This window comes from Watersipora subatra, chromosome 11 (assembly GCF_963576615.1).
Source record: "Watersipora subatra chromosome 11, tzWatSuba1.1, whole genome shotgun sequence".
Classification (NCBI taxonomy): Eukaryota; Metazoa; Bryozoa; class Gymnolaemata; order Cheilostomatida; family Watersiporidae; genus Watersipora; species Watersipora subatra.
The window spans coordinates 27,503,975-27,531,100 of record NC_088718.1 but is presented as its reverse complement, the minus strand read 5'-3'; the positions used below and the strand labels follow the sequence as shown (position 1 = coordinate 27,531,100).

Genomic DNA, 27,126 nt, shown 5'->3' with positions numbered 1-27,126 from the left:
AAAATTGGCAAAACTTGATCGCTGTTGAAATGCTCCGAAGAAAAGACATCTTTTTCTTTTGAACGTTTTAACCAAGATCAAGTTTGCTGATTTTTCATCAAGTTCATTCAAAGATTAGCTCACTTTTCCTTGCTTTCGGAGGGCCATCGCTAAGCAGATAGTCGAAAAAATTTGATTTTTTGCCAACATTTAGAAAAGCCGTTAACAAAAATATTTTGCCGATGATGGTAATAACGACGTCTAAGAACTACTAAAAGTTGAGGTTCATCTCTATGGCTTGGAATAAAGTGATATTCCAAAGTGATAACAACCGTCGCAGTAACCATTGGGCAAAAACTGTTCGAGTTAACCACGTGTTCGAGCTATCCGAGGACGAGTTATCCGAGTTTGACTCTATCTGCAAAACTATCGGGTTATATTCATTTTTATTATTTGATAACTACATATAAGTTTCGGATGTTTTGATAGGCTAAAAATTAGCAACATATTCATATCGAGAAGACAACAACTGACTATCACAGTCGACTATCGAGCTATCGTGCAATCCTAGTCAAGACACATGCCAATCATTCATGGCTTCAAGCTACATGTAAATATTTCAGCTGGCATTATGACGCCCAGATAAAAAATGCTTCAACTAACATGGACAGCAAGACTATTGCAATCAGTATAGAGCTGTATTAGGCACTGCAGCCGGTCCAGTGTGAATAACACAGAAATCAACACAGTACACAGAAATCAACACAGTAATAAACAAACACCTTCATTTGAAAGTTAGAATGGTAGATGTTGTATATCTTGATTGCTTCTTATATAAGTATAGAAGTATAGAGTGTATATAAGTGAATTTTCTGTGTAGAATTACTTTCATTTTTTCACTTTTTAAACTTTTTTGCGACAGCAGGCATTCATCTAGCGTACATTATATACGTAAGTGCACACGTACCAAACCTACAGATTCCGAGTCTTTATATAACATATATATGTTGTTTAAATTCTTGCATTGAACTTCCTTTAAAGTATAGTGACAAAAAGCCGGAAACTCATCAAAGGTCGCTAGAGCATAAGTAGAAACTCATGCTAGTAATCAGCAAACTCACTTGTCCGATGGAGTCCGATGAAGATTGACACACATTCCCATAATTAGTGAATCTCTTATGCAGTCGTTTTGTAACATTCGGCTCAGCTCGTTCTACCGTAAATGGAATTTTTACAGACAAAGCCTCACTCATGACCTTCACCTCACTCATGACCTTCATTGTCGGAATAGAGATGCTTTTCCCTCGGATTAAAGAAGTCGGATGCCAGATGCTGAAGGAAAAGCTGCCGAGGCAAAAGCAGGCAGCGATAAGTAGAAACAGCTTACAACGCCTTAAAGACCTGTCAGATATGGCTGGCTCCATGAGCTCACCTCTTCCTGTCTCCTGTCGACTGCACTGAACATCACACTATCTGCAATAGTTGTACCTGAGTGTAAGTCCAGAGAAGACTTGCTACTATCAGATATCGACATAAACCAGGATAGAAATATGCTTGCTGCTGTTCATACACTACGTATGACATCTACGCAGCCAGACATTAACATTATGTAATACAATGCTCAAAGAGCTCATTGTTTGCTTATTGAACTCATTGTCGATCCATGTTAATAACAGAGTTGTTGAGTCAGTGATAGCTTGTGTTTGTCATTGACCTTACCTATAATTTGTACATGAGTCAGGTGAGCAATGCTAGATTGTACCATGAGAAAATTACTTCGGATTAAAATAAGTTATAAATCCCAGAATGACTTCTACAAAATGTGATGAGTCAGCTGCTGTGACCTTTGAAGCCAATCAGCAGATTTTTAAGATTTTCCTAATTTTTAGCTCGATTAGTGTTCCGTTAGTCGGTACATGCCTTGTAGCAATGGTGTTTGTCTGTTCAATCACAGCGTAAGAAAATGCTATTGGTTTTGTTTAAAAACAAGTAAAACAGCAAACCAAATCATCCCACACCCTTATGCTTCACTGAATGCTACACATCTAACCCAACTGGAAAGATTATGTTTACTGCCACTTCATAAGTCACACAGGATGTTAAAGATGTCCCGGACAGTTGGTTCATAGCTAATTTGTGTAAAACCAACGTGCAACGGTATGATTGGTCAAACGACAAAATTGGTATAAAACCAATTCATCCAAACATGTCATTGATCTGATTACTGTTGGAAATAGGCCTAATTTGCGTCTCTAAACTAATGATATTTTAGAGTTTTTATGAGCACATAATCTAAAATTTTAAGCTAGTGGTATAATTATAATGTTTATCATGTTAATTGTTATCTCCTCGTATTCTTAAACCTTTTTGTACACAAAAATTAGCTGAATTTACATTTATGCTAATAAAATTTCCACTATTTAAACTTTTTCGTGCTAAATAGAAGTCTCTGATTTAAGTTTTTGTATTGCTATTCTTGTCTTTACATCAATTTAAAAGTAATTACTGGAAAGTCTATTAAACCAATCAGATTTGGACCAATCGGTATTACTCCAATCGCCGTTAGTGCAATCATACTGAATCCATTAGGGCAGCCTCTGTTTTATAACCAATTAGATGAATGCCTGGCGTTGCACGGATATTAACAAACTTATAAACAGTGGCAGGCAATGTAGTTGCCTACCACTTGCCATTAGCCTGGTACATTGCCATGGCTAATTTGAGTAAGCTAGTAAGCCAACTTACTTATGAGAGCAAGCTTTAGTGATGTTGCATATTGCAGAGTGCTGTATTTTAATCAAGACAACGACTTATGTTGACCTATGAACCCAATGCATCTCGCATATATAGCTTAATTGGTTAAAGGGTGACTTGCAACAAAATTCACATGACAGTTATTTGGTATCAAAAGATTCACCATATCTTACTCTGTTGTGTTGTAGGTGCCAAATATGTGGAAATGTGATTACAAGCTCTTATAAGCTCAAAATCGAAAAGCCGCCGTAGATTGGAATCCGTTTATTTCTCTGACGTACCCATGAAAGTTTGGTTATTGTCTTGTCAAGTGATGTTCTCACGTGAATTGAAAGGCCAATAAAAAGTTCAGTATAAACTTATCGTAGCACTAGTTTATGACAAACACTTCGGGTTTTACCGAAGACCCCATATCAAATATAGATGCTCGCTACTTTACAGTTTTTTTTCGGCTTGAACTAATCGTCAAGTCGTAATCTGATCATGTGACCCAATACTTCGAAAATAATTTTTGCAGCCCTTTTCGATTATCACAGATGACTAACAGGCTCGTCATGATTATCAAACAATGATATGTACTCCTTCGAGGTAAGGTTGAAAAATTAAATGAATTTTTACAGTAAGTTATAAGATATCCCTATTAAAAGTGACAGCATTACAATGACGATAAAACAGACGCGTAAGAACAATAGACATGGTTTTATTGAATGCGTGAAGTATATTTGTGAAAATATTTCGATGAATGAGGTTGCATGAAAGTGTAAACAGAAACCATCTACCACAGCTGTCATATTTGAGCCGTTTTGGAAAGAGAATCCAAACTACGGCGGTCTCGTGTGGCTGCGATTAACTGTTCGTTTTTGAGCTTTTAAGAGCTTGTAATCACATTCTCACATATTCTGCACATACAACACAACAGAGAGAGACATGGTGAATCTTTTGATATCAAATAACTGTAATGTGAATTTTGTTGCAAGTCAACCTTTAAGTTTCATGTTTGAGGTGCTAAATTGGAGATGTCTGAACTATGAAGGCATCATTCCTTTGAATGATGCTTTTTCTATGGCATTTGCATTGCCCCTGATGGTTTCAATAGTCATGAGTGAAAGCCTGTCTGATCCAATCTTCTGCCATACAGATTTGTGGTTGCTATATACTAATCACTATAGATGAACAGACCTAATCACAGGAATCGGAATCACAGACGACAAACTTTGAGATTTATATATACATGTATATATATATATATATATATATATATATAGTAAACTATGGCTGTTTTCTATCTTAGAAATGAATTCAGAGTGCGCAGGCAGTCAGAGAAGTGTCAAGCGGTCTGTCTTAAAGTAACAGTTATTGGGAAGCAAAATTTTAAAACGAGCAGGCCTATCATCAATGGCTGACATCATTAATGAAAAAAGTCTGAGATGGTTGAGCCATGTACACAGAATGGAACAAGACGGCTTTCATGTCAAGTCAGCTATTATACTAGCAACTATGTGATGATAAGTGAAATCAAGGAAGGCCTATACTCCACTATAAAGAATTAGCTAGGAGGAATTTAAACTAGATACAGATCAATATAAACTCATGACATACAACTACTTGTAATCAAGTTAAGTAGAGATCTGCTATCATATATAGTAGACGCTCCTATAACGTAAATAATCCGTTTCAGGAACGTTTACTTTATAGGGAACTTAAAGTATAAGAACATTAAAATCATGTATATTGCCTAATCCATTCCAAGATCTTTCCAAACTCACCACTTTGGTCATGCGAAAAAGGAAAAACTTTACCTAACTCTTTTAATTTGTGGGCTGTACCGTAACTGCAGAATTATTGGTTTGCATCAACGACTTTCTCCTTTTTATGATCAATCTCACTGGTTTTATAGACCATTATTGCGGTAAAGTTACAACTAGTTGATAGGAACTGCATATTTTCGAAGTTCATTTACAACGATTTGCTTATTTTTCTAAACGGTACAGTCTATTCTGCAAAGTGAAGCTAATAACAAATATTTTGTACGTCTACAATAAAGCAAAACAACAAAATATTTTTACTACAAAAAGCAGTTCTACCTGTTCATTTTCTATTACTATCCAGAGGCCAAGGCTAGGATAAAGATAATTTTCGATGATACTCCAAATCGTGACAATAAGACTGGTAGACCGACACTGTAACACCTACATTACCGATCGCCTTTGCATTTATGAACAATTGCGCAGCTATCCTATTCGCTTTTCTGTCGACACATTTAACGATCTATTACGACGAACTAGAATGTTGCGAAAGTTATATATAATAAATGAAAGCTAATCGCACGGCCTTCTTTCTTCCGCAAGTGCGACAAAAAATACTAACATTCAAATCGATTTTGAAAACTCGCCTGACTTGACGCTTTACGATATTTGGAATTTTTTACGTAGTAGGAAGCAAAAACTTCACATAGTTTTTTTACGTTATCTGGAATTTACGTTATAGGAGGTATACGTTATAGGAGCGTCTACTGTATAAGTCACAACTATAGACAGTCTTAGTCACCTTGACTGACTGCAAAAAAGAAACTTCTGGCACTATTGTGGGATATAATTGGTCAAATCCATGTTAAATGCCGTCAATGATGACTGCCAAAATCGGACAAACATAATATGCAGCCTTTCAAGGATATGTTGGAGACGGGAACAAAGCCATTTTTCGTTTCACACCAAACCGACCTTGTCGGCTTGAAAGCACCTATGATAAATTGGCCAGGTGCAAACACACCTTAATGCTACAGTAACTGCTGTAGTCCCTAAACTCCAATTGTCAAATTTGTTCTACGAAACCTTCTCCATCGCTCGAAGAAACCTTTTTTGAAGACAAGTGTATCAGAGTTATCTTTTCCTGAGAAAGGACAGATACAACTGATCGACCTCAAAGAAGTTATGTAACCTTGAGAAACAGGCAGTTCTTTGGAGGGAAATCTCAACAGCATTTTAAAACTTACTATTATATTATAGATGCAAGTATGGACATGACTTATCGTGTCACAGAGGTTCTGATCGTCCATTACCATCTTGCTAGAAAGAGTAATAATTACCCACTGCGTATCAAAAATACAGCAATGATATATTCACTACTTTACAGCAGTTTGCTAAAACTGAAGTGGTAGTCTTTACAGGCATCACTAAAGCTTTAAGTAGCCACTTATAAAATCAAGAGGCTAATCAGATTATTTTGCTTCTTTTGCCCTGTTTCTATTGCTGTCATAAAACTTGCCACTGTCATGCTACTTATCATTGTTTTGCTAGATAAACTTGTCAGATTTGCTTCATTTGTCCCTGTTACTATTGCTATTATAAAACTTCCCGTCATGCTACTTATCATTGTCTTGCTGGATAAACTTGTTAGATTTGCTTCATTTGTCCCTGTTGCTATTGCTGTCATAATAAAACTTGCCACTGCCATGCTACTTATCATTGTCTTGCTGGATAAACTTGTTAGATTTGCTTCATTTGTCCCTGTTGCTATTGCTGTCATAATAAAACTTGCCACTGCCATGCTACTTATCATTGTCTTGCTGGATAAACTTGTTAGATTTGCTTCATTTGTCCCTGTTACTATTGCTGTCATAAAACTTCCCGTCATGCTACTTATCATTGTCTTGCTGGATAAACTTGTTTGACACTTATAAACATTCATAACTGGTTTGCAATGACTTTCAAAGCATCACAGCTAAACTCCAAACTTCAACAGCTGATGTAATTTTACATGGCCCATTCCGATGACTTACATGTAGTTATGCCTATCCGTAAACTAGTTGCTGACCTTGAAGCTGTGGCACAGATTTTCCTACGACAAAAGAGGTAAATCCACACGTAAAGACTTGACCATTTCTCGAAGCACAATGGCAGACTCCCAGGCCACCTGCTAATATGGGGGCTGTAACCTTCTGTATGAATGCAGTTTTAACATAGAGTAGTGTAACACAATTAGGTGTCCAACCACTAAATCTGACTGATTTATAGAGTTGCTTGCGCCAGAAAGCACCGGAGTGTCATATTGAACATAAATATACCAATGTGATTACTGTCAATCTTTCATCTGCTATATAGCAAAGTAGTATGATAAAGTGAGTATAAACAGTACATCAGAGTGATAGTACATACGGCCATCATTGGTAACTAGTTGATTGTAGAAATCATTAGACTTGAAAAGCAAATCGTAGTATAGTCATACCTCTACATATGAGTGCCTCATCTTACGAGAAACCCAAGATACGTAGTGAGTTTTTAGCATGTTTATTTCTTGAGATACAAGGAATATTTGAGATACGATCGTACGAGCTGGTTCTCAATGGCCACTACACTATATGGTCAAGGTCAAGTATGCAAGAGCCGCTTTTCAGAACAGCATCACTTGGTTTTTCACCTCGTATCAGTTTGAAAAATGTTTTTAACAGGTTGGCTAAAAGTTATAGTGAACGCGAGACAAAAGCGCATAACCGAAAACAGATACTAAAAATATGACGTCAAAATTACGTTTAGTAAAAGATTGCAACTCAGCTTCAAATGAGTGTTTAGTAAGCAAAATTCATTGAATATAAATTCAAAGTCTATTACGAAGGATCACAAATTTTTAGTGTACCAAACGCATTGCTCAATTATAAATAACATCAAGAATATCAATAACTGCAAAAAGCATTATGGTTTTCATAGAAAATGCAAGTCATTTCCCATTTGAACACTATGACAAAAATTAAAACCTCTATAAAACCCAAATACTAAAATTGCTGAACTACCCAATAACACTTGTCAACCAACCAATAACACTTGTCAACTAAGCAATAACATGTGTCAACCAACCAATAACACTTTTCCATCTAGCAATAACACTTGTCAACCAAGCAATAACATGTATCAACCAACCAATAATACAAGTTTTGTCCATCTAGCAATAACACTTGTCAACCAACCTATAACACTTGTCAACCAACCTATAACACTTGTCAACCAACCTATAACACTTGTCAACCAACCTATAACAGTTGTCAACCAACCTATAACACTTGTCAACCAACCTATAACACTTGTCAACCAACCTATAACACTTTTCAACCAACCTATAACACTTGTCAACCAACCTATCATACCTGACAACTGAACTATGGTGCTAGTTGATACATATACACACTGCAATCTTTACTATAATAAGATGTGTTCATCTGTCTGAAGCAGCAGTTAAAGACTGGGGAAAAAGACTGCATTATATAGGATTTGAACTCACAGCTTTCAGCAGGTCAGACCAACACACTATCACATGTACCAATCAACACCTGGCATTCAAGAATAATTCTATGTATAGTTAGTACACCTCACGCAGCGCTACACTTATCAGGGTGCTCGTACGTAATAATTTGAGCTCAAATTTGAAGAAATAAAATTGGATTTTAAGCCTAGTGGAATGCCATTAATCATGCAGCGTACAGTTTAGACTTTTATCTATGAAACATTAAAACTAAAAGAAGATTTGGAAGAACAATGATAAAAAAGTTAATTGTAAAGCTGACTTGTAGGGTAGCAAAAAGATTTTATCAATTTATCCTTTTTTCTAAGGTTAAGCCATAGAAATAGTATCTTTCTGTGAACAGCTTCATTAATTAGGCTAATTGGTCATTAACCTTCAGTGCTTATATTGTATTACCTCCAGTGTGTCTAAAAGAGGGTAAGCTTGGAATACCAACATGTGTCGCAATCCCTCATAAAAAGCTAACATTTTTATAGTCACCGATTATTACTAGAGCACATCTAGAACTTACATTTGAATACCGAGCCTTTCCTTACGCTCAGACTCAGTTACAATAGCATTAGCATTGGAGAGCCATAGAACCCTTTTAAAGTGCAGACAACTCTAGTAAGGCAAGGATGTGGTGTTGTGATGCGTAAAACTAGGTGGTAAGGCTAAGTTCAATTGAATACAGAATTATGGCAACTCCCCTGACTATTTTAGACAGTGGATCTGCATGCTTGCAAGGAGAATAGTAGTGAACTGGACTAATTTCTTTACCATCATGCATGATATAACCTCAAAACATTAATTCCTCACTATTTCACAGTTCAGCTTATATGGCTTCAATATGTTGCTGGGTAAAAATTTAAAATATTCATTATTCATATTCAAGAAAATAATTAAAAAGCAAAATAACATAAATATCTCTCCTACTCTGGCCCAGTGAAATCCTCCACAAGTATCACTGTGATAGTAACTATGACTAAATTCGCTATTTTTTCTATTAAATTTTGCAAAGTGTAAAAGTGCAAAGAAGTTGTGACACCCTTCATCGTGTCTTTTAAATGCCATCGGGCCTTTATATTGTCTAATGAACCTGAGAGAAAAAAAGAAAATGCTTACAATTAATCAAAGAGTGACTTTATATTATTTTATTAGTTTTTATTTCACGGCCTTTCACTTTCATTGGATGTGCTGGTTACACTACATTATATTATCTACAATATACCAACCTATAATCTATTACCTACAGTATGTCAGCACTAATATTTTACCTACAGCATACCAACCCAACTAGTTTCTGATCTTCATAACCCACAGTAATCCATCTCTACTTCACGCTTTATCTTTAGCTTCTTCAGTGCTTTGTGAACTTTCAATAGCCACGTTACCATCAACTTGAGAATTTATTTTGATCTTGTCCCCTCTTCTCTTGATAAGAAACCAAGAGTTTTTCCTCTTTTCTCTTGATAAGAAAAGAGGAAAAAAGATCTGAAAGTTTTTTTTAAATATGTCAAACAAACATAACCTAGTTAAAAGCCCACAAGATGAAGAACATTAGGGACACAAAAATTGTTGGACTAGCTTGTAGTTTCTCCAAGGTCATTATATGCTCACTGTGGATGTGACATAAGATCTATGTGATCTATTTGTCTTATACAGACTGACCTTACGACTGTCATTTGCTATATAAGGAAAACAACATCTGATCTAATGCCAAGCTATGAGCTATGCTATACCATTGTTTGTCATCAGCTGACAGACAGACTTGTAAATTAATATGTTTTGCATTTCACATTGACTTGGTGATAGGGCTAATTGTTTGTGAACGAGCCTGTCTTTTGACACTTGTGTTGAGATAAAAAAGATGGTGACGACTTCAATACTGAGAGCTTTTCAGTTGACATTGATAAGCATTAAGTGCTTTAACATATTGGCCTACATTATATTTTATTAGTTATGTTCATGTCGAATATTGCTCATTATTTTCCCATGCCTACATATTGGTTGTTGTCTTCTCATGCTATCGATCGTTACGTTTTACCTAGACGATATATCTCTGACCGATTTGTGCAGTATCCGGATTAAAAAACTGGCTACGTGGGAGATAACTGATCGCGTAATAAAGTGTCTCCCTACCTAACAAACATAAATCAATATATATCATACACATTATGCATGTAGTTAATAAAATTTAAACATCATGTTCAAGTGCCTGAATATATTTCTCTGCTGTGGGCCCTGCTCATGATATTCTGAGGAGTTTCAGCTCTACTAGTTTAACTATTCAAACTGTTCTAAGAGAAACCAATATAATGCGCAAGGTTAGGCACAGCTGTGTAAAATGCACTGCATCGATAGTTTGACATTCGGGTTATGTAAAGGCGTGGTCACACGAGCACCGAACCGACGTAGGATCGGTTCGGTTCGGAGGCTGGTTCGGTTCGTGGCACATGTCACACGGCCACCGAAGTAACTTCGCTTCCTAGATACCATACGTATAGAGACAGGACACGGTTTCATTAGTAGTTGTTATGTATTTGAGTTAAATATTTCTATTGTAAACAAAAAAACTTTGAGGAACAATTATAAATTATAATTACACAGCAGATTTATCAGAAGATCGTTCGGCTGCTCAAAATAAATCACTCGATACAAATATTTTGCTAACCCTTCCCATCAACATAATTATATTTTTTTTATTAACATATGAATGTTTTTCTATGCTGAGTACATAACAAACAAAAACAGTCTTTATCATAGTACTGTGGTTTTACATAAATAAATCAGTCAACGATAGTTCATCAGGATGAATATGACACATTACTTGTATTCTACACGAAAGAAAATCACAACCATTCCCCTACATTTATGCAAAACTCAAGTGCAACATCTTACATTTATGCAACCCAATCACAAGTCCGGGTGAACCTTGTCGTAAATTGCTTCATGTTGTTTATTTAACGAAATAAAAGTATCGTCCCATTTCTTTTTTAACTTTACTCACACGCACGTAAGAAAAAATGTGACGCGTGCTCGCTAGAATTCTAGAATTTTAACCAGCCAATAAGAGCAAGGGTTCGGCACAAAATTTCGAGCAGTACCGAAATAGTTCGCTTCGGCCAGAAATGTCTTCAGCCGAACTTTTTAGAGCTGAAAACGACGTCGTTTTGCGTCATTTAGTTCGGTTCGGTGCCCGTGTGACCACGGCTTAATGCTGCCTGATCTGTATTGTACACTGTATTCTTAAGCCGTGGTCACACGGGCACCGAACCGAACTAAATGACGCAACACGACGTCGTTTTCAGCTCTAAAAAGTTCGGCTGAGGACATTTCTGGCCGAAGCGAACTATTTCGGTACTGCTCGAAATTTCGTGCCGAACCCTTGCTCTTATTGGCTGGTTAAAATTCTAGAATTCTAGCGAGCACGCGTCACATTTTTTCTTACGTGCGTGTGAGTAAAGTTAAAAAAGAAATGGGACGATACTTTTATTTCGTTAAATAAACAACATGAAGCAATTTACGACAAGGTTCACCCGGACTTGTGATTGGGTTGCATAAATGTAAGATGTTGCACTTAGGTTTTGCATAAATGTAGGGGAATGGTTGTGATTTTCCTTCGTGTAGAATATAAGTAATGTGTCATATTCATCCTGATGAACTATCGTTGACTGATTTATTTATGTAAAACCACAGTACTATGATAAAGACTGTTTTTGTTTGTTATGTACTCAGCATAGAAAAACATTCATATGTTAATAAAAAAATATAATTATGTTGATGGGAAGGGTTAGCAAAATATTTGTATCGAGTGATTTATTTTGAGCAGCCGAACGATCTTCTGATAAATCTGCTGTGTAATTATAATTTATAATTGTTCCTCAAAGTTTTTTTGTTTACAATAGAAATATTTAACTCAAATACATAACAACTACTAATGAAACCGTGTCCTGTCTCTATACGTATGGTATCTAGGAATCGAAGTTACTTCGGTGGCCGTGTGACATGTGCCACGAACCGAACCAGCCTCCGAACCGAACCGATCCTACGTCGGTTCGGTGCTCGTGTGACCACGCCTTTACAAAACAGAAGAATGCAATCGCTTACTACACCACCATACTAAGTAGTTATTGCAAGGTGAACGTGTTGCGCATAAGGGAAAGTCTAAAGAAAAAGTGGGCTGGATGTGATTAGATCACTGATAATAAAATCTACTATAATTGGAGCAGTGTTATCTGTCTGTCCAAGCCATGGTCGCAAAAAGATTGCTTCTAACAGGATTTGAACTCACAACGTTGGCTTGGTCAGCCCAACACTCTAACAACTGTGCTAATCAACCGATTTCCAGCATTTCTGAATAATTGTATGTATTGCCATTACACCTAACGGTCTCTCACGGCACACAAGACTGTTAGGGAACGAGTGTAAAATAGAAAGTTATGTTAGATCTATCCTAGATCACCACTTCCGCTGATGCACCATCCATCTTCTGTATCAACAATGCTACGCATTCACTGCTATGTCTATAGATCCATGTTAAATCACCACCTCCACCTATGCACCATCCATCTCTTGTATCAACAAGGCTACACAATCCCTGTTATGTTTATAAACTACAGGCAAAGTGACTGTAGAAACCTATTTTCATTAATACTGTAATGATTCTATTAGTTTAGTCTTGTTTTACATATAATTGAGTTTTTAGGATAATTTTGCATAATCAATTTTAAATGCTAGAATGATCTGAAGGGTTTTTTTTTTTTTTTTTGAGGATGTGAAACAAATTAAACGCCATCCAATGTATTCTTATAAGAGTATTTGGTCGAGAATACAATATTTTGACATAAGAACACCTCAGCTGTTTGTCTCTGGTTTTACAATTAAAATTATGTTATAATAAATCTTGTTATATCAAATTCATATGAATGAGACCAAGGTAATGATGATGGTTTTGGAAAAACAGTAGCCTAAACATTGCAGGAAGCAGTTAAATTTTTTGAAGAACAGGAGAATTCATAGGAGAGTTTTCAAAAATGGTAAATAATAAAAAAGTTTCTATTGAAAACTTAAATGTAGTTGTGTGTAATGAAAATGTGACGAATGAACAATCTTTGAAGCATGAAAAGGTTGCAGCGCTAACGGTAGCTTGCCAAGGTCAACAACAATAGCAGTTAATAACAAATAACTATATAACAAATATTGGATGATGAAATATGTTACAGTACATAATTAAATCTTTTAAATGCCATTTACTTGGTCCAGAAATATGAATATTGCGCAAACACATAACATTATACCTAACATGGAAAAGAATTATTTTGAAAACTAAAAAATAAGGATAATATTAATAATACATTTCCTCTCAACTGTACTTTTCTCTGCATTAAAATGAAAAACTTTGTTTTGTTGCTTTGATAGCAGCTAAATATTCCTTTGGTAAGCTAGTAGTAACATCATGAAGCACTTGATGCTTCTTACGAGTTAGCATAATGATTGAATGGATTGCTCACTTTATAGTTGACCTGCATTACCGCGGATTTAAGCATCTGTGAGTTTGTTTGAGAGGGCTCAGCATTTGTGTAAATCCGGCTTTGACAGTCATTATGATGTTTAATCACCGTACATACTTGCTGATTTTGTACGTAAACATTATGAGAGAAGGTAGCCATGCTATGGAGCTATTACTAACCGTTAACAGTCGAAGCTACACAGTATGGAATAGTAGCCTGATAAGAAAGCAAGTTATCTTGACTGAGCAGAACAATTAATGTAAGAAGAGAAAGCATAACCAATGTTTGTGAAGCGCTAAATCTAAAAACTCTAGCATCTAGGTACTACAACATTAGACACAACCCTCTGCATAGACGCCTAGCAAAAAAGGAAAATATTCCATCTTTTATCAGCCCGTACGATGAACTGTTCAACAGCAAAAGTAAAAACACTTCAAACACCGGAGCTACAATTAGAGGTGACCCACCTACGGTGTATGACAGACTTGCACTTTTTATAACAGCTTTTTACCAAAAAATATACGTGAATTACAATAAGAGCTATAGAAAACAAGTTACCAATATAGCAACAACATTGTAAAAATTGCTGGCTAAGAACTTGAAACCACTTGAGGCCTACTCCTTGCCACAAGCTCTAGAAGATACTGTTATATCTGATATCAGCCATGTACAAATAGATGCAAAAAAATAGCAAGTTATATCACCATACAGCTTACATAACAGATTCTCAGAGTTACAACGTCTACAAATCCCAACTTCAGGATTATCACCATCACATGATAATCTGCCCATTCCACTACTAAAAAATATTAAGACCATTGCATAGGAGGATTGCAGATAATTACTAAATGCTAGTAATTAGAACTCGGATTAAACTTCTGCTACTTCATAACAACCTGCGTCAAGCAGTGCATGAAGATCCGCATCTGATACCAATCTACACCAGGCTATGGATTAAAAGTAGAGAATAAATATTATAAAACCTCCGCTGACGGAAGAACAACAAGACGTGACCAAAAACCCTCGAAATTACAAGACTCAGAAATGAAGACCTAAAATGTATAGTTTCACTTTTGGACACCAAAGCTAACTCTTAACCAATATAAAAGAACGGATATTCACTCATAAGCTACACTCTGTCAGCCCAGCTTCTTCATGGCAGACAGACCTGTCAGCAGATTAAGAGTCGCTTCCCAAGAGAATAAAAATGTCACTATATTTCAAGTCTCTATACATTACTTTATATTCTTATAACTTAGTCTAAAGTGTAACTTATTATACCTTTCACTTGTTCTTAAAATAAACATAAGGTTTTGAGAAAAACTCGTTCTATATTCCATTTCTTGGAGATTCCCTCCTCAGAGTATAACCTTAGATTCTCAGATCTAGGAAGATCAGTTACCGGATCTTGATTACGCTAATCAACAAGACAGATTGGTTCACAGTCAGGATTAGGCCTTATCTGAGCGTTAGTCCTAACACTTATGCAGTACACCTGAGTTGGATAATAAACTTGAGCTACTCCCTAACAGTTAAAAAATTAATTGGTGGGATAATCAAATACTATCAATAATCATCACAACAGTACTAAAGAAGAAGAATAAGAGTAGAACCATTTCCCTATTTGCAACATGCGTAAAGGACGCATATGAAAAAAACCTAAGAGCCTTAATAACTGTTGCATTCTTCGCCAAACACGAATAACCATTACGATACCGTTGTCAAGATTTTAACAAGTTGTGCGAGTTTTGTGAGGGTATGTAAATATGCGAAGAATATTTTTGTAGACAATACGATTCGAAGCTTGGATAACGAAGTTATATATACAACAATATGTATGTAGTTAATGTAAACATAACTAGTTAAGCATGGAAGATCAAACTTAGTCGCCGTTCTTCCAATATTATTTTGATGGATTTTCTGAGCTGAGCTTTTTCTGATTATCATAAGTGTTCAACTATTCTCGGAGATATGCAACAAGAGAAGATACCATAATGAGGGAGAACAAAGAGCACAGAGCATGTGATGCAGACTACGAATGACAGAACTAAGGACTGAGAATTACGTTCCTAATCTTCATAAAGAACAGCGTGGTAACATTAACCTACCTTTGTACAGCTTTGTGTATACATATATCTTAACATTCTTAAATCTACAAGTGTAACAGTTTAAGTATTTATTATTTGTAACTCATTTCAGCATTACGCTCGATTGTACAGAAATGTATCTAATTGTTCTATCTGTTCATGCTTATAGAGCTTGAGTAAATAAAGAGCCATTATTCACCAGACACCTTGCAACAATTAAAGTTGTGCATGACAGCTATTACTTATTCGGTATAAGACAACTTTTACGCAGAACCCACTTGCAAGTGACTAGTCAGGGCTGACTTCCACAACATTGGTGGCAGCAGTGGGATATATTTAATCCTGTTGCTACTAAAAGTTTAACTGTACGCACAACCTAGCAATTGTTGAAAAGCTCTCTGGATCTGGAAATAGATGGCTCAAGGCACAGACCACAGAATGTCTACTAATCCATTCCTGTCGATCAGTAACCCATTCTAGGACATGGCCAATCCATTTAACGATACTGCTGCGAAACAGCCAAAGCAGGTCATGCACTCCGATACATCAGAACACATCGATGGAGCAACCTTTGATGACGATGTGTACCAGAAATGTGTTGGAACTGCAGGACAGACAGGCTGCCAGCAATCGCATATTGTCTCCAGTGTTAATGAATTAGCCGGGCATCAAGCAGTACAAACACTAAGGACGGCAGATCTTTCTAAAGTTACCCAAATAGAATATCTGAGCGATGTTAGCTGCGGGGCTGCAGAAACCTACACTGAGCGTGATAAGACAAACCTAGCAGTTGCGCTACGTTTAATTTCACTAAAAATGGCCAAACAGACCAAGCTGATAAAAGATCAGTCTGCCACAATTGCTGCTCTGGAGCAAAGGAGATAAAGCGATAACAAAGTCAATGGCAAATATCGGAGAGTCAAACATTGTTTTAGATGTGAAGACTCCTCACATCTAATAAGGAGTTGAACAGTACCAAAGAAATGGTCACAGCCATCCATAGGCCCTAATCAGAAGCCACAAAGGTTTGTTCCTAAGATTATAGGTAAAGTGGTTAAACCCGTGTCCTATACCAGATACAACAAATCAGATAGACTATGCAATAGTAAAAGAACCAAGGGGAAGCAATGCGAACAGTAACGGTAAGTTGCCTCATTCACGACATTTCAATAAGACAACTGTTTTGCTTCCCTTGTCTGTGCACAGTTCTTGTCATGCTAAGAGGTCTGTAGGTAATCTCTCTGACTACAGTACCAAAGTTGATGCAGAGAAAGCCTGCGCCAATATTGCAGCCGCTACCTCAACACTCGATCTTCCAGAAATGGCTGAGGAGCAGCTGCATGACAGTTCAGATAAACGGCTTCGACCTGCATCAGCAAAGGAGGTTGTGGCTAAACAAGAGCAATACCAGTCAAGGCCCACACATTGCAAGCGACGCCCATGAAATCGTGCTGAGCATAACTCTTACGGCATTGGTAGTACTTTCATAGAGAAGACACAACATTGTGGAGCAATCAGTAACTCTCGCAAGCATTGGACTGTTAGCAGAGCTGATAGCAGCAGATTGTATTCGAGTAGCAAAGCTACTCATACACCTGCAACAGCCTATCAGCTGCATCTTAAATAATATGCAAAGCAACCTCATGACTACAAATATACACTGGAATCTTACCTTGATGAAGTTGTCGAAGAAAGGAATGAAATGTAACACCGCTACGTGAAGCTGCTTCTCAAATATGATGACCTGAAGTATCACTTCGACTCGGGCCAAAAGAACACTCTAACAACAACCTAGTTGAACAAGAAATAAGCTGTGCTATGAAAACACCTAAGAATTGTAACCTAAGGTTGCAACAGGGTTGTCACTATTAGAGCTAAATCCATAACTGCCTTATCGACGCTGGTAAGCCATTATTTGGATACCGGCACCGCATCTCGGGTTGGAGAATGTGGATTTACTGAGCTGAGCTTTTTCTGATTATCATACATTTGTAAGTGTTTAACTATTCTCGCATTAGCCCAAAAGCCAGCTTGCACAGAAAGCCCATGGATTAACACACAGCCCTTTCTATATAAGAAAATGCGCACCAGTGTTAAGCAGGAGGGATGAAGATATGCAACAAGAGAACATACCCTAGTGAGGGAGAACAAAGAGCAGACTACGAACGACAAAAATAAGGACTGAGAATTACGTTCTTAATCTTCTCAAACAGCGTGGTAACATTAACCTACCTTTGTGCAGCTTTGTATATACATATATATCGTAACATTCTTACATTCACAAGTGTAACTGTTTTGAGTAGGTATATTTATTATTTGTAACTCATTTCAGCATTACGCTCGACTGTAGTGAATTGTATGAAACCATCTTTTTATCCTTATAGAGCTTGAGTAAATAAAGAGCTATTAGTATTCACCAGACACCTTGCTTGCAACAATTAAAGTTGTGCATGAAAGCTATTACTTATTCGGTATAAGGCAACTTGTACGCAGAACCCACTTGCAAGTGGCTAGTCAGCACTGACTTCCAGAACATTATTAGCGGTGCTAACGCACAATCAATCATTATTGAAGGTAAAACAACAATCACTTTGATTGAATAAGACTTACTTTGTCTTCAATGTGATATCTACCACCGTTACAAAGAAAAAATCCAACGGAAGCTACCAGGAGACAACTTGTCTTTAAGATACCCTTGTTGTAATGCGATCGTCCTTAGCGGTTAGTAGAAGACGCCCGAATCGTGAAAGGTAAAGTGCGCTGACTTGGCGATGCGGCGTAACGTGATAAGTCGTGATGAATAGAAGTACATGTAAATGGCTCAGAATCCCAGGGTCGGATATAATGTACCGCCTTTAATTATCAAATGCAACAACGTAAGATAGTTCCTTCCATATGTCATTTGACAGATGAATTTGTCCATGCTTATCTCCCCCACCCCGGCCCGCTTACCCGCTGACTCATAGTTCTATTCATGCTAAGGTAACACTGTTCTATTTTCTAAAGTGTGGTAACTCTTTCTCATTTAACTTAATTTTTCAACAGTATTTCACTTCTTCCTTGTTTGTGAGCGTAGCAGACTACAGGACAAGTGTCAGACATCTCAAATCTATGTGTGTGCATATTTAAACTAAAACTGTATAACCTAGATGCATGTTGTGTGTATACTTGAACTCTACATAGGAAATTAAGTAGCTCCAACATATGCTTTATATGAGCAAACTCCCAGGGGTTCCACTCTCTTCTATTCATTCTCAAGGGCTAGCCTGAGATGTTATAAAATGCACCCTTTCCACTGACTTACACATTAATAAAAACTACCCCTTATCGCTTCATCACCACCAGAGTAATTGCTCCCTTTTTTTACTCAACCACTGCTCTTACTTAGAACAGGGATTCTACCCCCTTATCACTACTTAGTACGGGGATTATACCCCCTTAGCACTACTTAGTACAGGGATTTTAGCACTACATAGCCCTTAGCACTACATAGATGCCATTTTTCTACCGCCTACGGTGGATAGCAATATACATGTCAAGGTGTTGGTCCCTATCCACTTCACCAAGCTACAACAACATACCATTCTTTATGAAAATACCCTAGGGTCTGGCCACCAAAAACACCCCTAAAATGTGCTTTTTTTGTCAAGCCCTTGGGAATGAAAGCTGAGGGTGAAACCCCAAGGAGCAAACTACTGCGCACGGTAGCAACTATTTCTACTACTTATAAGAATAGACAGTAATCTATTTAATAGTCTGAAACGGTAGGATAACACTAAATATATACATGAATACAACTGTGAAGCTTTAAATTTATTATTGTAAGTAACCACGATCTCCCATCTATATTAATGCTCTCAGTAATTGGTAAAGGGAACATAACTCCATGTGAATGAGAGCAACTTTCTTTGGCTAGCTGACTTTGCAGGCCTTTGGGGATTGTCGGAACAATTTCGGCTATGTTCATAAGCTGGATCAATGACGTGATGTAAAAAGTAGTTGGTGTTTCAAGAATATACCTCTCAGATTACATCGCGAAATTATTTCTCATCAGCTGTCAATTGACTTAGTCAATTCACCCTTCATTTACTGTATTTTCTCCAGCGACTGTAACCGCGTATTACTAACAGGCGCCTGTAACTGCAAGAGAGACCAGTACAGCATAGACTGTCAGCCTTTAGCACCTGATGTGTGTGTCATCTAGTAGCAGGGGGTTTAAACTCAGTAAAAACTACTTTCTTCAATGGTAGTTCAGCCTCAACAGACATGTAATACAGAGAACACGTATTTTGGACACCGAACCTCTGTTAATGAGAATACCATTTGAAAAACCAATACTTAATAAAATATAGTACTTGTCCATGTCTAACACTTATTACAGTTGAATGATAAAGCAATACAAACAAAGCACAAAAAGCAGAAACTTCCACATCTCAAAGTTGCTTCAACGAGCAACAGCAAAGTAAGAACTACAACTTCTGAATGAGAATGGCAGACGCTCCGCCTCCACCATTACAAATGGCTCCAAGGCCATACTGACCAGCCTGAAGAGCATGGGCCATGTGAAGAGTTATTCTGGCTCCAGACATCCTGTAAGAGAGATGCATGTCTAATAATTGCTCGAACTGAAATCATTTTCAAGTACAATGAGTTTTCTTTTCATACAACTGCCTGCATGTGCACTGTGTCATATGTTGGCTGGAAGCCTTTTAATTTGGATGAAACCATGCTTGCTTTAAAAAGTTGACACAAATTTTTTATCGTACTCATGATGCAGTGCAATGTTTTACTTTAATGATAAATTAAATAGTGGCAAAGCGTAAAACATGCTGTTCTGTACCAGTAATTCCCCATGTTGTCAACAAAGTAATGCAACCCGCTGCAAACAGGTCAAATCAGTGTGTCACTAACAGAGTGATGCATCACACTGACAACAGATTGAGTCCGTAGCCTGCTGATGGGACAACCGTCTTAACCTACGTATATTCAACTAATTTTAGAAAGTGAATTAGGTGACACATTTTTAAAGAAGTAAAAGCTGTGCTCTGTGAATATGTCAATAGAGTGGCAAGTTAACTAAGAAACACAGCTTTACAAAGGATTACCTAAACAGAGTGTTGTGATTAGTACGTGAACTACTGGACTGTAGTGACTTCAGTTCAGTTTCCTGTTTCTGAAGAGTGCAGAAGCATTAAAGAAAACTGTAGTCACTCCAGAGATGATACATATATATATATATACATACGTATATATATATTTAAAATCTTAAATAAATATATATATATATACATACGTATATATATATTTATTCAAGATTTTAAATTTTAGTAGCAGCCTGAAGATTGACAGAAGTCATGAAACTGCCAGTAGCTACAAGTACAACAGTTTCAAATAACTATTACTATTTGCTCCAGTTTCTTGTAGAGCTTTTTTATTTTGGTATTACTTTACTGTATTATTTTATAACATAGTAGAACCTTAGTTGTAATATATATATAATATATATATATAGATATTTACCCTACAGGATGATATTATCCAATGGATTTAAAAATTCACGGGCAGACAATTCCGCGAATGGTTAATATTCGCAAATAATTGGTTATGTGATTTTCGGAAATAGGAAGATAACTAGTAACTAAAATTGAAAACTAGTTGTCATGCATAATCAGTACGCTTAACTGAGTTCCCAAGTTTTTTGTAGCCATCGCCGGAGTTAGATTAGCGCTCATTGACAATGCATCACAAGTCTTTACAAAATTATTCAAGGTTGTCATAATTTCTTCATAATTCAACATATCATCACCTCAAATCACACTTGCTGTTTTTCATTGTGAAATCACCTCCAATAACTTCTAATACTGAAGTCAGTGACATTGACAATAATGATTTTGATTCATATATTATTGTATGTATATGACTTGATTTGCAGATACGTGTGAAGGTTTTGAACTCTACTGCTAACTAATTCACGGATTAATTTCGCATGTGTTCCTGCGCAAATAAAGTAGTCCACAAAAATGCATGAAAATATAACTCCCGTGAAATATAACTTCGTAAACAATATTCTCTTGTAGGATAAATACATACACATATATGTACATCTATACATGTATATTTCTCAATGTTGGTGTCGTCCAGCTATAGCTATTAAAGCTTGGTATAAATAATCCGTATCGCAGAAGATTTGATCTCAGTCCCTTCCATTCACCAGTCCGACGCCTCACCAACTCAGCTACATAAACTTGTCGCAATCATTGGGCGATATATGTGTATGTCACTATATCGGAGCAAATCCGCAATGACTTTCTGTTCCTACGCAGGGTGATGGTGTAACGATAGCCCTTCTTACTAAGCTTACTCAAATTATCTATTGGCAATGTGCCAGACGAATAGCAAGTGGTAGGTAACTTTCATTACCTCTCATTGTTTATAAACTGATTTTTAATACCCGGGCAATGCCAGGTAGCACAGTTAGTATATATATATATATATATATTGTATATATATTGTATATATATATATATTGTATATATATTGTATATATATATTGTATATATAAGTATATATACATGCATGTATGTAAATAATAGACCTGTCGTGAATTCAACCAGAAACATCAACCCAAGGATAAGTAGTTTTAACCTATTCCAACGCTCCAGTTATTTAATTATATACAAAATTAGATTATATATATATAATTTATTTAGATTTATACATATATAAATCTGTGTTTGTCATTTTCGGGCTGGTCTGTCACTTGTGTGTCCAGTTATAGCGATTGAAATTTTAAGAACACAAAATCCACTTCGCACTGGGTTTGAACTAGGCAACTCCAGTTCAGGAGACAGATGAGCTAACCTACTAGGACGGGTATAACTGGAGTATCTCAGAACCTGGTTGCAACCTCAGAACTTCTATGTATGCATGCATACATGCATGTATGCATGCATACATGCATGTATGCATGCATACATGCATGTATGCATGCATACATAGAAGTTCTGAGGTTGCAACCAGGTTCTGAGATACTCCAGTTATACCCGTCCAACCTACTAAGCCTATCTACTTGCGATATAATGGAATAGTTGTAAGCATAGTTACAACATCAGTTAAAATATGAATAACAACGTTGTGTGACGCATAACGCCACATGAGCTGGCTTCACGGCTCAAGACTCCTATTATAGTGTCTAGCTGTGCTACCCGGTGTAATAAAAGTCTTTGGTCAGAAAATTGATTTGTATTTAACATATAACAACATTTGCCATTCTAACTTTCAAACTGCATATCATGAGAAAAGTGCTTTGTGTAATTGAAATAAATTAAGAGAAAAAATAAAACAACTGTAAAGGTTTTCAAACTTTGCCAAACAACTTTCAAACTTCATGTCATGAGTAAAATGGTTCCTGCAGGTCAGATAAATAAGCTAATAAAATGACTATAAAAGGGTTCAAATATTAATGTGAAATAATTAGCAAGTAATGGCTAAATTAAGTCTGTTTTACTACCATTACAATAAAATATTATTTTGTAATGACACAAAAATACGAACTGAGAAAACAAAATAAAATTCCTGAATGTGTTGAATTATTAATAACAATTCGTTGCATAGAAGTGTGTGTAAAAAGATTATTGTTCCAGCAGAACCTATCTATCAAAACCTTGAATACGGCGATACTGATACCACTCGATACTGATACAAATGTAAAAATGAGACATTGGACTTTCTTTGTATGACCGAACGGAGAGATAATGTTGAGGCTATTCCTACTCGAGACAATATAATTGTCCGCACGAGAAGAATTAGCCTTGACCCGAGGGATAGTAATTGAACCTTACGAAACATATTTCTTAACAGAGGCGTCGTAACGCGTGGCCGCATTGACAAAATTATCGGCGTGTGCTATAGCTGGAATGAGAGATGCACAGACTGAGAAATATATAAATAGATTTAGGATATAAGCAAGCTTATGTTACTAGCTCAAGTTATTCAATTTGGCCGACTTGCCAACTTTTCCATAGGCTAAATATGTCCAATGGCAACTACATTACCTGCCACTGTTCATAAGCTGTTTTAAATCTTCAACGAATGTATGTTGATTAAAATTAATTTTCTGAACAAAAATTTTTTTATTACCCATGCAATGCTGGGCATTCGTCTAGTATATATACTGAAATACAAAGTGAAGGAGAAAATCCACCGCAGACCATCGACTAACCCAATAGGATGACCTATAGAGACAGCCCCTCCATTTACATTGACTTTACTGGGGTCCAAATCTAACAGCTTGATGTTCGCTAAGGCTACAACACTGAAGGCTTCATTGATCTCCCACATAGTGACATCATCTTTGGATATCCCAGCCATAGCCAAAACCTGTGGTAGATGAAAATGGCATGGGCTAGAACAGACAGTATACAGTATAAGACAATCACACGGTAGTAAATATGGTAGACTAGTCTACAGTAGAGAATATGATAGACCAGTATACAGTAGTAAATATGATAGACTAGTATACGGTAGTAAATATGATAGACTAGTATACAGTAGTAAATATGATAGACTAGTATACAGTAGTAAATATAATAGACTAGTATACAGTAGTAAATATGATAGACTAGTACACAGTAGTAAATATGATAGACTAGTATACAGTAGTAAATATGATAGACTAGTATACAGTAGTAAATACGATAGACTAGTACACAGTAGTAAATATGATAGACTAGTATACAGTAGTAAATATGATACTAGTATACAGTAGTAAATATGATATACTAGTACACAGTAGTAAATATGATAGACTAGTACACAGTAGTAAATATGATAGACTAGTACACAGTAGTAAATATGATACTAGTATACAGTAGTAAATATGATATACTAGTACACAGTAGTAAATATGATAGACTAGTACACAGTAGTAAATATGATAGACTAGTATACAGTAGTAAATATGATAGACTAGTACACAGTAGTAAATATGATACTAGTATACAGTAGTAAATATGATATACTAGTACACAGTAGTAAATATGATAGACTAGTACACAGTAGTAAATATGATAGACTAGTACACAGTAGTAAGTATGATAGACTAGTACACAGTAGTAAGTATGATAGACTAGTATACAGTAGTAAATATGATAGACTAGTATACAGTAGTAAATATGATATACTAGTACACAGTAGTAAATATGATAGACTAGTATACAGTAGTAAATATGATAGACTAGTATACAGTAGTAAATATGATAGACTAGTATACAGTAGTAAATATGATAGACTAGTACACAGTAGTAAATATGATAGACTAGTATACAGTAGTAAATATGATATACTAGTACACAGTAGTAAATATGATAGACTAGTATACAGTAGTAAATATGATAGACTAGTATACAGTAGTAAATATGATAGACTAGTATACAGTAGTAAATATGATAGACTAGTACACAGTAGTAAATATGATAGACTAGTACACAGTAGTAAATATGATAGACTAGTATACAGTAGTAAATATGATAAACTAGTACACAGTAGTAAATATGATACTAGTATACAGTAGTAAATATGATATACTAGTACACAGTAGTAAATATGATAGACTAGTACACAGTAGTAAATATGATAGACTAGTATACAGTAGTAAATATGATAGACTAGTACACAGTAGTAAATATGATAGACTAGTACACAGTAGTAAGTATGATAGACTAGTATACAGTAGTAAATATGATAGACTAGTACACAGTAGTAAATATGATAGACTAGTACACAGTAGTAAGTATGATAGACTAGTATACAGTAGTAAATATGATAGACTAGTATACAGTAGTAAATATGATAGACTAGTATACAGTAGTAAATATGATAGACTAGTACACAGTAGTAAATATGATAGACTAGTACACAGTAGTAAATATGATAGACTAGTATACAGTAGTAAATATGACAGCGGTGCCATTGCAAACAGTAGAGATACCATTGTATGCAGTCGAAGTACCGCTGTTCACAATATAAATACCGCTGCATATAATTATAGAGGTACCACTGTATATAATAGAGGCACCACTGTACTGTGCTAATTAGAATACCCTGATAGTTAGACAAAGGTTCTGAAATACAAGTGACAGAAGGCCAGCAGTAGAGTTATCATAACCACAAATGACAAGCAGACGTACTGTAAATCCTAATCCAATATTTATAATATAAAAATATGTTTGCAGTTTAATATGTTTGTTACTTTGGGAATGGCGAGAGCTGGAGCAATGGGAAAATCAATAGGCTCAGTGGCTGCATCAGCATAGGCCACAACCCTAGCCAATGGTGTGACATTGTGTTTAGTGGCAGCATCCTCTGACATCAGCACACAAGCAGCGGCTCCATCATTTAATGTGCTGGCATTGGCTGCAGTAATGGTGCCTGCAAATCCCAACCAACCAGACGTATACAGCATGAATTAGATGAATGAAATGTACAGGTATTCAATATATTGTTAACTACATGATATATATACATATACATGTAAAGTAAATATATATTGTATATATATATTTAATATATATACCGTATATATATATATATTAAATACATGTATATACAAATCTCAAAGTTTGTTTGTTGGTCTTTTCTTTTCTGTCGGCGCTGTGTCCAGTTAGCAAGTAAAATCAAGCAATGAATGATCTGTACCACACTGTATTTGAACTCGGAAACCTGGTTTGTTCGAAACACATGTTCAACACGTCCAACCCATCACACCACACAGTTATCTTGCCACGCTACAGCATAGCACTCATACTTATTGCACCTTCCAATAAAGTGCACTTGACTTCATCAGCTTGCATGATGCACCATCATCATTGCTTCATGCACCATCATCATTGCTTCATGCACCATCATCATTGCTTCATGCACCATCATCATTGCTTCATGCACCATCATCATTGCTTCATGCACCATCATCATTGCTTCATGCACCATCATCATTGCTTCATGCACCATCATCATTGCTTCATGCACCATCATCATTGCTTCATGCACCATCATCATTGCTTCATGCACCATCATCATTGCTTCATGCACCATCATCATTGCTTCATGCACCATCATCATTGCTTCATGCACCATCATCATTGCTTCATGCACCATCATCATTGCTTCATGCACCATCATCATTGCTTCATGCACCATCATCATTGCTTCATGCACCATCATCATTGCTTCATGCACCATCATCATTGCTTCATGCACCATCATCATTGCTTCATGCACCATCATCATTGCTTCATGCACCATCATCATTGCTTCATGCACCATCATCATTGCTTCATGCACCATCATCATTGCTTCATGCACCATCATCATTGCTTCATGCACCATCATCATTGCTTCATGCACCATCATCATTGCTTCATGCACCATCATCATTGCTTCATGCACCATCATCATTGCTTTATGCACCATCATCATTGCTTCATGCACCATCATCATTGCTTCATGCACCATCATCATTGCTT

At 36.3% G+C, this 27,126-nt stretch overlaps 1 protein-coding gene across 1 annotated transcript in view; it reads right to left on the bottom strand.

Annotated features, from left to right (window-relative positions):
* LOC137407929 (uncharacterized) overlaps positions 1 to 27,126 on the bottom strand; it is a 52,219-nt gene that overhangs the window by 12,229 nt on the left and 12,864 nt on the right. Inside the window, exons 8-13 of the mRNA XM_068094315.1 lie at positions 25,854 to 26,032; positions 23,826 to 23,983; positions 20,078 to 20,194; positions 17,528 to 17,672; positions 17,277 to 17,384; positions 1,101 to 1,448 (exon numbers count right to left, since the gene is read on the bottom strand). Coding sequence (XP_067950416.1) covers positions 1,101 to 1,448; positions 17,277 to 17,384; positions 17,528 to 17,672; positions 20,078 to 20,194; positions 23,826 to 23,983; positions 25,854 to 26,032 — 1,055 coding nt within the window. The remainder of the gene's footprint in view (positions 1 to 1,100; positions 1,449 to 17,276; positions 17,385 to 17,527; positions 17,673 to 20,077; positions 20,195 to 23,825; positions 23,984 to 25,853; positions 26,033 to 27,126) is intronic.